At 41.3% G+C, this 13,985-nt stretch overlaps 1 protein-coding gene across 1 annotated transcript in view; it reads right to left on the reverse strand.

The window, feature by feature from the left end:
- Window positions 1–13,985, reverse strand: part of LOC113930982 (transmembrane 9 superfamily member 2-like) — a 77,550-nt gene that overhangs the window by 50,254 nt on the left and 13,311 nt on the right. Inside the window, exon 5 of the mRNA XM_035725657.1 lies at window positions 1,101–1,160. Coding sequence (XP_035581550.1) covers window positions 1,101–1,160 — 60 coding nt within the window. The remainder of the gene's footprint in view (window positions 1–1,100; window positions 1,161–13,985) is intronic.

Below are 13,985 nucleotides of genomic sequence, written 5' to 3' on the forward strand. Positions count from 1 at the left end.
AATTTTTAACATAGACATTAATTTTAAAAGAATATCCTTTTACTAAGATAAACCAGAGTTGGAAAATACCAGTGTTCCTCACCACTTGGGGTCTGTTTAATGAAATCTATAGGCCCTTTTACCCAGAAAAATATACATCAATACAAATGTCCAGAGTTTGATATATCAGGGACCATATTAAAAACTCCTAATTCAGTCCTCTCCTCTCACAGATGAGGAAATTAAGCCTATGACAGATCAAGTTAACCTACCCAATGGTCAAAAGCTTGGCACAATACAGTCTCTAACTCTTCTTTCCCTTTGGGAATAAGCTCTGTGCCAGATGGAACCTTGGCAGAAGTCAAATGGGGTAGTAGCCTTAAAAACAATGAAGTCTGATCCATTTCTACAAACTTAGGGCTGACTTGCAAAATGAAACCAGGAGAGATGAGACTAAAATCCAAATTTCCTAATTCCTTGTTCTGTATTCAGAAAACTATACCACATGGGCGTCCTTTAATATACGCAAGTAGGTTTCAAGGGATAACTTCTTTCCTCCATCTTAGTATTTCAGGTTTTATAACATTTTGCCCATAATGGACTATGATTTTATACACTGTGTGCTATACTCTCCTCTCTATCTTAATTGAAGAGTTCTAATTTACAGCTAGGTCATCCAGGCTCTTTCTATAAATGTACAGGGATAAAGCACCTGCTAATTCTTGAGACTGCTTATTTGTTAGAGAACTCTAATTGTTAGTAGGTTCTTCCTTATATTTAGCTGATACCTGCCTAATAGACTCCAGTAATAGACCTGTCCTCTGAAGAAACACAAATCTAAATCTAAGCTCTTTGTCATATGGCAGCAAGTAAAGAAGAGAGTTAGGATGCCCTCAATAAGTCTATTTCCCTCCACATCTGTCAATTCTTCCTCACGTTACATGGTATTCAACTCTAACTATAGGTAGAAAGGAATAAATTGCCTGTTTAATTTTTCAAACTGTATGTCTAAGGTTACATCACATGTGTATCCTAAAAATGAAAATTCTAGTTGAGAACATCTACATTCTGAATTAATTTTTAAATTAAAGGAACTAATTAAAAAGATATTCTATAATTACCTTTGGGGGTCAAGTCTAGCAGCAACCAATCTTGCAATATCCCAATTTCTTTCACTTTCCCTGTGATATGTAATAATAATATCAATGTGGTTGAAGAAGTAGAAAGTATTACTTTTGTTGAATTCAGGCTACAAAAAGACAAGGAAATTTTAAAGAAGTTTGAACTTTTCCCAGAAACTAAAAAATATAAAATCTGACCATGGAATAAAAATGGGATCCACTATATTATTGGCTATATTCCCTATGCTTTTCATCTTCATAACTTATTTTATAGCTAGTAGTTTGTACTTCTTAATCCCCTTCACCTGTTTTGCCCATCCCCCATCACCCTCCCCTCTGGCAACCACCAATTCTCCCTCAGAACCCTCAGAAGGAACCAACATTGCCTACACCTTGAACTTGGACTTCTAGCCTCCAGAACTATGAGACAATAAATTTCTGTTGGTTTTTTTAAGATTTATTTATTTATTTCAGAGACAGAGAGAGCGAGCATGAAGGGGGGAGGGGCAGAAGGAGAGAGAGAATCTCAAGCAGACTCCCAATGAGCAGGGAGCCCGACGCGGGGCTCAATCCCAGGACCCTGAGATCATGACCTGAGCCAAAGGCAGACGCTTAACCAACTGAGCCACTCAAGCACCCCAAACTTCTGTTGTTTTAAGCTACCCGTTTTGTAGTGAATTTTTAGCCAGCCCTAGCAAACAAAGGGCTTTGCAATATGAGCTTTGAAATCGACAGCATTTAGCTATATGACCACAGACAAGTCATTTAACCTCTTTGAGCCTCAGTTTCCTCTTTTTAAAAATGGGAACAACAGGGGCCCAGTTGGTACAGGATGTGACTCCTATTCTCGGGGTCATGAGTTTAAGCCCCACATTGGGTGTAGAGATTACTTATAAAAATATCTAACTAAAAAAAAATGGGAACTATAATAGGATTGCTCATAGAATGGTTGAGGATTAAATAGAATAATGTATGTAAAGTATTCAGTGCAGTGCTTGGCATAGGAAGCCTTCAATAAATATTAGCTATTACATCACCCAGGCCCTTCAATCTTCAGAAAATGAATCCAAATGAACCTTGTCAATTACCATATTGAGTAATCTACAACATGCAGTATGCCTAGATTAAGAATTATGGCTCTGCAAATCTCAGAATTGAGGGTGATGCCCTGAAGGAATTTTAGAGATCCTTTAGCACAATGATAATGGAGAAGAGGTTAAGAGTGATCCTATGGGGGAACAGCACAGTAAGCTTGGGCTGGAAAGTACGTACTACTCGCTGCAGTGCTGTCCATAATTGCAAAGGACGAGAAACCATCAAGACTGTCTATGAACACAGTTAAATGAAATATGGTGTAACCACATAGAGAAATAAAATGCAGCTAGATTTGCATGTCCTACTATGGAGTATACCATGTATTGGTATTGGATGTCCATGGTATGTACTAATAGAAGCATCCCCGCATTGTGGTTAAGGATGTGGTCTCCACAGTCAAACTGCCCAGGTTGAAAGCTCAGGTACGGCATGGATTAGCCTGTGTGACCAGTTGCTTAGCCTCTCTGTGTCTCAGTTTCCACACCTAAAATGTAGAGATCATAAGAGTACCTATCTTCATGGGTGCTGTGAGAATTGAATCAACCCACGAAAAGCATCTCAACCACTCTTGGGCATAAAGTACCCAATATGAGAGGTAAAGTGGTAACAAGGCCCTTAAGGATCTGGATCCTGCTTGTCTCTCCAGACTCATCTGCCACCATAGCCCCTACTTGTAACCAGCTAAATGACTACAAAGAATTCTTTATTCTGTGCTCTCATAGCACTCAGCTCATATGCCAGTCACTCAATGACCACATCAAATTGTAGTCAGCGTATTTCCGTGTTTACATCCCCTAGTCAATTGTGTTCCCCAGTAGATCACAAGGCTAGGAACTTTGCTTCCTTCCTTCATTCATTCAGCAAATATTTTTGAACATCTATTATGTGCCAGGCACTTCTTAACTATGCCCTAAGAGCTAATATCCTACAGGGGCTCAAATAATACAAGAGGTAGTTTCGTATGTTACAGAGAGAACAGAATCTGGATCAAAAAACATTGGGATGAAACTCAGATTTTGCCACATATAATCTTTTGTATGTCAGTCTTCCTTGGCCTCAGTTTTCTTAAAATGGGGATACCATCACTTACTTCATAAAATTGTTAAGTGGATTAAGTAATTATAGGGAAAGAACTAGCACAGCACCTGGCACAGAATAAGGAAATCATTAAATGTTAGTTTCCTTCCTACTAGATGTCAAAATCATGTTTTAAATCTTCAACTAGATCTCCAATTCCAATCCTATTTGGGCTAAATCTCCTGCTGAAAACTACAAATGGTAAATATAACATAACAAATATCTTCATAAAAGCAACATGAACATAGAATGTATAACACCAAAAGTAAACCCTAATGTAAACTACAGGCACTGGGTGTCAATGTAGGTTCATCAATTGTATAAAATGTACCACTCTGGAGTGCCTGGCTGGCTCAGTTGGTAAAGCATGCAAATCTTGATCTCGGCGTTGTAAGTTCAAGCCCTAGGTTGGGTGCAGAGATTACTTAAAAATAAAATCTTTTTATGAAACTAGAGGGTATTATGCTAAGCTAAATAAGTCAATCAGAGAAAGACAAGTATCATATGATCTCACTGATATGAGGAATTTGAGAAACAAGACAGAGGATCATAGGGGAAGGGAGGGAAAAATAAAACAAGACGAAACCAGAGAGGGAGACAAACTACAAGAGACTCAATCTCAGAAAACAAACTGAGGGTTGCTGGAGGCGAGGGGGCATGGAGGGATGGGGTGATGGACACTGGGGAGGGTATGTACTATGGTGAGTGCTGTGAATTGTGTAAGACTGATGAATCACAGACCTGTAACCCTGAAACAAATAATACATTATATGTTAATAAAAAAAAAAAAAGAAGATAGTAGGAAGGGAAAAATGAAGGGGGGGGAATCGAAGGGGGAGACGAACCATGAGAGACTATGGACTCCAAAATCTATAAAGAACTTATCAAACTCAACACCCAAAACACAAAGAATCCAGTTAACAAATGGGCAGAAGACATGAACAGACATTTCTGCAAAGAAGACATACAAATGGCCAACAGACATGAAAAATATACTCCACATCACTTGGCATCAGGGAAATACAAATCAAAACCACAATGAGATACCACCTCACACCAGTCAGAATGACTAAAATTAACAAGTCAGGAAACAACAGATGTTGGCGAGGATGCAGAGAAAGGGGAACCCTCCTACACTGTTGGTGGGAATGCAAGCTGGTGCAGGCACTCTGGCAAACAGTATGGAGGTTCCTCAGAAAGTTGAAAATAGAGCTACCCTATGACCCAGCAACTGCACTACTGGGTATTTACCCCAAAGATACAAATGTAGTGATCCAAAGGGGCATGTGCACCCCAATGTTTATAGCAGCAATGTCCACAATAGCCAAACTATGGAAAGAGCCAAGATGTCCATCAACAGATGAATGGATAAAGAAGATGTGGGACATATATATATAATGGAATATTATGCAGCCATCAAAAAATGAAATCTTGCCATTTGCAACAATGTGAATGGAACTAGAGGGTATTATGCTAAGCAAAATAAGTCAGAGAAAGGCAAGTCATATGATCTCACTGATATGAGGAATTTGAGAAACAAGACAGAGGATCATAGGGGAAGGGAGGAAAAAATGAAACAAGATGAAACCAGAGAGGGAGACAAACCATACGAGACTCTTAATCTCCGGAAACAAACTGAGGGTTGCTGGAGTGGTGGGGGTGGGAGGGATGGGGTGGTTGGGTGATAGACACTGGGGAGGGTATGTGCTATGGTGAGCGCTGTGAATTGTGTAAGACAGACGAATCACAGACCTGTACCTCTGAAACAAATAATACATTGTATGTTAATAAAAAAATAAAATAATAAAATAAAATCTTTTTAGGGGCTCCTGGGTGATTCAGTCAGTTAAGTGTCTGACTCTTGGTTTCAGCTCAGATCATGATCTCAGGGTCATGAGATCAGGCCCAACACTGGGCTCTGTGCTCAGCACAGAGTCCACTTGTCCCTCTCCCTCTGCTCCTCCCCCAGCTTGTGCTTTCTCTCTCAAATAAATAAAATCTTAAAAATATTTTTAAAAATTTTTTAAAAAAATAAAATAAAATATACTCTCTGGCAGGGGAGGTTGATAGTGGAGGAGGCTATGTATATATGGGGGTTGGGGGTATATGAGAACTCTCTGTACATTTCCTCTTAATTTTGCTGTGAACCTAATCCTGCTCTAAAAAATAAAGTCTTAAATTAAAAACAAAAACAAAATGTGAGCTGACAAGAAAGTAAGGAATTGCCATGCCAAATCTAAGGGAAAGCAGGAAGCCAGAGAGGTAAGCTGGGTGAGGGAGCACTGATGCCGCTATTGTCCTGAGGACACCTGCTGATCTGGGCAAACTTGAACTTAGGTTTGGGTAGCCTCATGGGATAGGGAGGAGAGACCTCAAGGAGGGCCCTCCCAGGTGAGAAGGCTAACATGAGACCCTCTGCACATTAAGCTGAGACCACTGACCCCTCACAAAACCAATACCCTCCGGGTAAAGATGAGCCAGAAGAAAGCCTTCTCCATACAAGACCCCCATGGACTATAAGGAAGATGGCCTTGATGGTAAACAGAAAAGGGGAGTGAGGGAACTGTCCTGGAACAGTTGTGGCCACGGGCCAGCCCTAACATAGATTTGCAGTGTGGATTCCCATCACCTAAGTGGCCCTAGGAAATTCAAGTTGTGAATTTGCTCTAAGGTGGTCCCAGACTGGTATTTCCCAAAGATGTTTGCAGAAGTAAATGAAAATCTTCTCTGGAGGAAACTACTTTGATCCTAGGACTCAAAGAAACTCCACGAACAATTTTTTTTAGAGATTGAGAGAAAGCGAGAGCAGGGTTGGGGGGCAGAGGGAGAGGGAGAATCTTTTTTTTTTTTCCGATTTTATTTATTTGAGAGAGAGAGACAGATAGTGAGAGAGCACAAGTGGGGAGGAGAGGAAGAAGCAGGCTCCCCACAGAGCAGGGAGCCCGATGCGGGACTCGATCCCAGGACCCCGGGATCATGACCTGAGCCGAAGGCAGACGCTTAACCGACCGAGCCACCCAGGCGCCCAGGGAGAGGGAGAATCTTAAGCAGGTTCCACGTCCAGTGCAGAGCCCAACATGGGGCTCGATCTCATGACCCTGAGACCACGACCTGAGCTGAAATCGAGTCAGACACCTAACTGACTGAGCCACCCAGGTGCCCCATCAGAAGCAGATTTAAAATTAACTACATAGGGCGCCTGGGTGGCTCAGTCGTTAGGCGTTGGCCTTGGGCTCAGGTCATGATCCCAGAGTCCTGGGATCGAGCCCCACATCAGGGTCCCTTCTTGGCAGGGAGCCTGCTTCTCCCTCTCCCACTCCCCCTGCTTGTGTTCCCTCTCTCGCTGTGTCTCTCTCTGTCAAATAATTAAATAAAATCTTTAAAAAAATAAAAAGTAAAATTTTAACTACATTTACTATACTTAAAGTAAAATACAAGCGTGACAGTATGTGCACGAAATAGAAAAGTATAAAATAATGACTTAGCAAATTTGTAAAAGAACAAAATAAAACTTGCAGAAATGAGAAAGCTAATTACTGAAATTAAAAATTCAATGCCTATGGGGTTTTTTTCAGGACTTTTGAAGTTTATGGATGAAATAACTTATAAATTGATTATCAGATGCCAAGGCAAAGGGCCTGAAAATGTGAGAACAAAATTTCAATATATTTGATATAAATGTTACAGTAATAACACATTTTTTCTTTCAAGTTTTTATTTAAATTCTAGTTAGTTAACACAGTGCAATATTGGTTTCAGGAGCAGAATCTAGTGATTCACCACTTACATACAACACCTGGTGCTCATCACAACACGTGCCCTCAATGCCAATGTTTGTAAGAGAAGAAACAAATAAAGAAGAAAATTTTAGACTAGAAGATATGCCAGAACGCAGCACAGGAAAAAAAATGGAAAATACAGAAGGGAGGTTAAGAGCATGGAGGAGAAAATAAAAACATTTAACACAGCTTTAATTGGAGTCTGAAAAGGAAAGAAGAAAATATCTGACAGTGGCTGAGAATTCCAGAACTGATAAGAGGCACCAATCCAGGAAACTAAAAAAAATACAAAGAAGATTAAAAACAAAGCAAAACAAAAGTCTATAACTAGACACATAATCATGAAACTGTATGAGACCCTTTATAGAAAGAGGTGACTAATAATTCCATTTCATGGAATCTAAAATGCCACCAATTATAAAACATTCTTTTAGGGATGCCTGGGTAGGCACAGTCAGTTAAGCATCTGACTCTTGGTTTCGGCTTGAGTCGTGGTCTCAGGGTTGTGGGATTGAGCCCCGTGTTGGGCTCCATGCTCAGAGTAGAGTCCGCTTGGGGCGCCTGGGTGGCTCAGTCGTTAGGCATCTGCCTTTGGCTCAGGTCATGATCCCGGGATCCTGGGATTGAGCCCCGCATCGGGCTCCCTGCTCCGCGGGAAGCCTGCTCCTCCCTCTCCCACTCCCCCTGCTTGTGTTCCCTCTCTCGCTGTGTCTCTCTCTGTCAAATAAATAAATAAAATCTTTAAAAAAAAAAAAGAGTAGAGTCTGCTTGGAGATCTCTCTCCCTCTGCCCCTCCCTCCCCTCCCCACCCCGGCTTTCTCTCTCTCTCAAATAAATAAATAAATCTTTTAAAAAAAACATTATTTTATGTGCTGTTAGGAAAAAACATTGCCAATTAAACTTTAACAAGCCATCAACTGAAAGGGATACATCCTGATTTCATAAATGTTAAAATATTGGAAAATATGAGTTTTAGAATCAATAAAATGTGGACTATAAAAATAATAAACAAAGCATAAAATAATATAACAGAAGTGAGACCAAATGTCTATCAGTAAATGTAAATGGGCTTGACTTACCTGTTAAGAGGAAAAGGGCTTTCAGAAGATACCACAAGGCAAAACTCAACATGTTGTATACAAGAGACACATCTAAAACAAAGAGGTTCTGAAAAGGTAAGAAGGGCTGGGCAAACTTACACTGAGGGAAGGTAGGCAAAAAGAAAGCAAGGGAGTTGGACCTCCTCTTCCCGACATGATAGAATAATGCAAGACCAGATTTACCCTTTCACTTTAAACAACTAAAAAAAAATGGGTAAAATATAGGAAGACAACATTTTTTAGACCTCAGACAACAAAGAACATTAAGAGACTGTTCACTGGGACACCTGGGTGGCTCAGTTGGTTGAGCAACTGACGCTTGGTTTCGGCTCAGGTCATGATCTCAGGGTCTTGGGATCAAGCCCCATGTTGGGCTCTGCACTCAGTGGGGAATCTGCTTGGGATCCTCTCCCCCTCTCCCTTTGCCCCTCCTCTCTGCCTCTCTCTCTCTCTCAAATGAATAAATAAATCTTTAAAAAAAGAGAGACTGATCACTAAGAGAAAGGCAACAAATAAGCTGAGCCCCGTTATTGCTTCAAGCTTACTTCCCAGGGAGAATTTCCAGGCTGTGGTGCAAGGAAAGAGTACCCAAGCAGAGCCCTTCAGTCTCCCGGAATTGAGGAGACAAAGTTCACAGTCCAGGGGCTAGATGGTACAGGGCAGAATACCAGAAAGAAGAGAGCTGCACAGAGATTTCTGAAGCTATGCAGAGGGCTCCTTCATCACAGCATTCAACAGTACATGCGTATAAAGCGTGCCAGTCATTGACTTCTTGCCTCTCATCTCCAAATTCATTCCTTTTGGCCTCAATGAAAATTATCTAGGCCCTTTGAAATTTTTTTCCTTTGCAGGTGCCTGGGTGGCTCAGGTCATGATCCCAGGGTCCTGGGATCAAGCCCCGCCCGCATCGGGCTCCCTGCTCAGGTCTTTCTCTCTCTCTCAAATAAATAAATAAAATCTTTTTAAAAAATTGTTTTCCTTTTCAAGGAGGCATTGAATGAAGTGCTGCCAGTAGAGGGTGCTAGACAGACATTACCAGGGAGGAGAGTTTTGTTTTCTGGTTGAGGGGAGCTCTCACGTCACACTCCCCTACTTCTCCAGTGGACACAACCTCTAAAGAATTAATGGATCCATGTGTCACAACAAAAAGAGAGACAAAAAGACATCAGGGATGGGGAGGGAGGCAGGGATGAATAGGCAGAAGGCAGAACCCAGAAGATTTGTAGGACAGTGAGACTACTCAGTATGATACCATAACAGTAGATACATGTCATTATACATTTGTCCAAACCTATAAAATGTACAACACCAAGAGTGAACTCTACTGAAAACTTCTCTCTGGGTGATAATGGTGTATGAATGTAGGTTTATCAATTGTGACAAATGTACCACACTCTGGTGAGTGATGATGATCATGAGGGAGGCGATGCATGTGTGGGGGCAAGGGGGCCATGGAAAATCTCTGTACCTGCCTCTCAATTTTTCTTTGAGCCTAAAACTGATCTAAATAATGAATCTATTTTGGGGGGGGGGAGCCTGGGTGGTGCAGTTGGTTAAGTGTCCGACTCTTGGTTTCAGCTCAGGTCATGGTCTCAGGGTCATGGGACTGAGCCCCACGTAAGGCTCCACAGTCAGCACAGAGTCAGCTTGTCCCTCTCTCTACTGCCCCCCACTCCCCCCATTTTCTCTTTCTCAAACAAATACAATTTTTAAAATAATAATAATAAATCTGTTTGTTAAAAAGGAGACATCATTTGCCTCTTGATGAAAGAACACACCACTACCTTATCTCACCAAAGAGATCAAACTTGAATCTGATCAAGCCACCGGATCCATCTGCCAATTTGCAAGAAATAAAAGACAGAGAACATGCAGCACTATTTGGATGAATGATACAGGGACAGACAAATGGGTAGACATGTGATAAATCAAATATTTTAATGCTAAGTGGGGGCACCTGGCTGGCTCAGTCGGAAGAGCATGCAACTCTTGATCTTGGGGTCGTGAATTCGAGCCCCATGTTGCGTATACAGAGCACTTAAATAAAACTCTAAAAAAATTAAAATGCTCATGATAGACTCTAGGTGCTGGGTATATGAGTGTCTGCTATATAATGAATTAAGCTTTTCTGTGTGTTCGAAATTGCTCATAATAAAAGATTTAAAAAAGATATATAGGGGCGCCTGGGTGGTTCAGTCGGTGAAGCGTCTGCCTTCGGCTCAGGTCACGATCTCAGGGTCCTGGGATTGAGTCCTGCGTTGGGCTCCCAGCTCAGCAGGGCGTCTGCTTCTCCCTCTGCCTCTGTCCCCCACCCCCAGGTCGTAGTCTCGCTCTCAAATAAATAAAATCTTTAAAAAAAAAGACATATAAAATGTTCAAGTCTAAACTACATTGTCTAAAACTATAAAAGAAACTTAAGGAACTGATTAGGATAAAAGTTAGGAGAGTGTTTACTTTAGGAAAAGCAAGGATGTTGTAAATTGACAGGGATACATGGATACCTTCTGGGTGGCTGGCCAAATTCGATTTCCTGGCTTGCTTGAGGTTTACAAAGATGTTCCCTTTGTAATAATTCATTAAACTTTATATCTGTTCTGTGTGGTTTTCTATATCTGTATTTCACAACAAAAAGGCTTTTTTTTTAAAGTCCATATCCTGGGGCGCCTGGGTGGCTCAGTTGTTAGGCGTCTGCCTTCGGCTCAGGTCATGATCCCGGGGTCCTGGGATCGAGCCCCGCATCAGGCTCCCCGCTCGGTGGGAAGCCCGCTTCTCCCTCTCCCACTCCCCCTGCTGGTGTTCCCTCTCTCGCTGTGTCTCTCTCTGTCAAATGAATAAAATCTTTGAAAAAAAAAAATAAAGTCCATATCCTTTGACTCAGCAATTACCCTTATATGAATTTATCCTAAGGTAATAATTAGCTAAGAGTACACAGATGTTTATACAATAACAACATTCACTGAGTGCCTACTATGTATTAGACACAGCTCCAGGCACTTTTTAATATTGTATTTATTTATTTGAGAGACAGAGAGAGCAGGAGTGGAAGAGTGCAAGAGGAGAGGGAGTGGAGAGAGTGGGGGGAGGGGCAGAGGTGGGGGGAGCAGGCTCCCCAACGAGCATGCGTGGAGTGACTGGGGCTCGATCCCAGGACCCTGGGATCATGACCTGAGCCAAAGTCAGATGCTTAACCCACTGAGCCACCCCGGCGCCCCTCTAAACACTTTACAAGTAGTACCCTCTCTATCCTCACAACAACCCTATGTGGTATATACTACCCTCACTCCCATTTTACAGACGAGACTCAAAGAGACATAAGAATGTTAACATTGTGTATCAACTATACTTCAATTTAAAAAAAAGAAAAGCAAACAGGGGCGCCTGGGTGGCTCAGTCAGTTAAGCATCTGCCTTCAGCTCAGGTCATGATCCCGGGGTCCTGGGATGGAGCCCCCTATGTCTGCTTCTCCCTCTCCCTATGCCCCTCCCCCTGTTTCTGTGTGCTCTCCCCTCTCTCAAATAAATAAAATCTTAAAAAAAGAAAACAGCTTTTAAAAATAAAAAATAAATGTTCACTGCAGCATTATTAAGTAACAAAAATTGGAAACACCTAATTATGATGAAGTGGATAAAAAACTACGTTCCAGAGGCTGGCTCAGGTGGAAGAGCATGTGACTCTTGATCTCAGGGTTGTGAGTTTGAGTGTCACACTGGGTGTAGAGATTACATAAATAAATAAATAAGTAAATATTAAAAAAAAAAATCTTCACCAAAAAATGAAAAAATGGGGCATCCGGCTGGCTCAGTTGGTAGAGCATGCTACTCTTGATCTCAGAGTCATGAATTTGAGCCCCACGTTGGGTGTAGAGATTAAAGACTTATTTATTTGTTTTAGAGAGAGAGCACACAGCAGGGGGAGGAGCAGGAGAGGAAGAAAATCTTAAGCAGGCTCTGACTCCCTGCTGAGCACCGAACCTGAGCAGGGCTCAATCTCACCACCCTGAGATCGTGACCTGAGTCAAAATCAAGAGTTAGCCACTTAACTGAGCCATCCAGGTGCCCCAGAAAGTAAACTTCTAAAAATAAATAAAAATAAAAAGAGAACCTTTTTAAAAATTATGTTCCAACCACACGATGGAATATTATGAAACTACTAAAAAGCATAAACACTTTCTTGTTCTTGTATTCTATCTGTATATGAATAGATAGGTAGGTAGATAGATATTGACCACGGAAAGAAGCCCATTATAAACTTCTAAAAGAAACAAAGCAGATTACAGAAATATATATATATACATTTTATAATCCCACTGAGATTAAGAAATGATGTATTCATAAAAAGAACCCATTAAAATTGAGGTGGATTATAGAGAGATTCTCACTTTGTACTCTTTAAACCTCTGGGTTGTATGAGGTTTTTATGAACAGGTATCATTTTGTAACCATGCGGGAGGTGGTTGCCACAAATGTTGATAAAAGTTACCGCTACCCTGGCCCAACTGCAGCTCTTTCATTCTATTGGTCCATTTATTCTTCACAGACTTGGGCCTTCAAAAATGTGCTCTTTACATCATCCCAAAGAACCCACTTTCATATATGCTGCTATCAAACACAGACTATATTAATCAAAATTTCTCCTATTCATTACCTTCTCTTTTCTGCCACTTCTCCTTTATTTTTTAAGTTTATTTAAGTAATCTCTACATCCAACATGGGGCTTCAAGTCATGGCCTGAGCCAGCCAGGTGCCCCTTCTCCCTTACCTTAAAAGAATTAATCAATTATCAATTAAGCATTTGTTTGTTGCTTCTCCTCCCATGTCCCCTACCTAAATGTGTCCTGTTGTGAAGAATACATATCACTGGGGATATATGAGATGATTTTAGGCAGCAGATGAAAAAATAATTTGTCCTCTATTTGTACTCTACTTTTCTATCTATATATTTGAAATTGATGAATAAAAGATATATGTAGTGCACTAAACCTATACTTTCTGGGATATTATAGTTTCCTTTCTAAGTAAACTTAAGTTATGGATTATCAGAAATAGATAATAATGGGGCTCCTAGCTGGCTCAGTTGCTAGAGCATATGACTCTTGATCTCGGGGTTGCAAGTTTGAGCCCCGCGTTGGGTGTAGAGAGTACTTAAAAATAAAAATCTTTAAAAAACATTTAGGGGCACCTGGCTGGCTCAGTCAGAAGAACGTGGACTCTTGATCTAGGAGTCCTGAGTTAAGCCCCAAGGTAGGCATAGAGATTACTAAAACTAAATAAACTCAAAAAAAATTTAATAAATAACAATGTAGGTACCTCCGATTTGACCAAAATCACCAAGGTGATGCCTAAATGAGTGAAATTTAAGAAGCACTGCCCTTTTCTCTGGAAAGAAACAGTTAAGAGTATCATCAGTGAGACAACCAAGCCAGAAACGGGGCAGTCATCCTATATTCTTCCTTCTGTCCCCTTCGTCCTCATCGCTGACCCACACTGAGTCGCCCCACAGAAAACAGATTAAAGGCAGTGCTGCCCTGGCTGGGCTCTTTCACGGCCATTCAGCCTCTTAGTCATCCTCCATGGCAGCCCCAAGGCACTCCTGCTAGTCTAGGGCCCAGCAGGAGACTGACTGAGAACCACAAGGCAGGCCAGTGTGATTGGGACCTTCCAAGCTAAAAAGATCTGAGCTGGAGTCCTACTTCTGCCACTTAACCAGCTGTAGGCCTCTAGTCATGCCACAGCCTCTCGGAGACCGAGTTTCACCATCTGGAAAATGGCAGCAGTAGATTCTAGCAACAGGGCTGTTCTAAGGATGAAATTAGGCACTGTATAAAGCAATATAAC

The sequence above is a fragment of the Zalophus californianus genome, chromosome X (assembly GCF_009762305.2).
Source record: "Zalophus californianus isolate mZalCal1 chromosome X, mZalCal1.pri.v2, whole genome shotgun sequence".
Lineage (NCBI taxonomy): Eukaryota > Metazoa > Chordata > Mammalia > Carnivora > Otariidae > Zalophus > Zalophus californianus.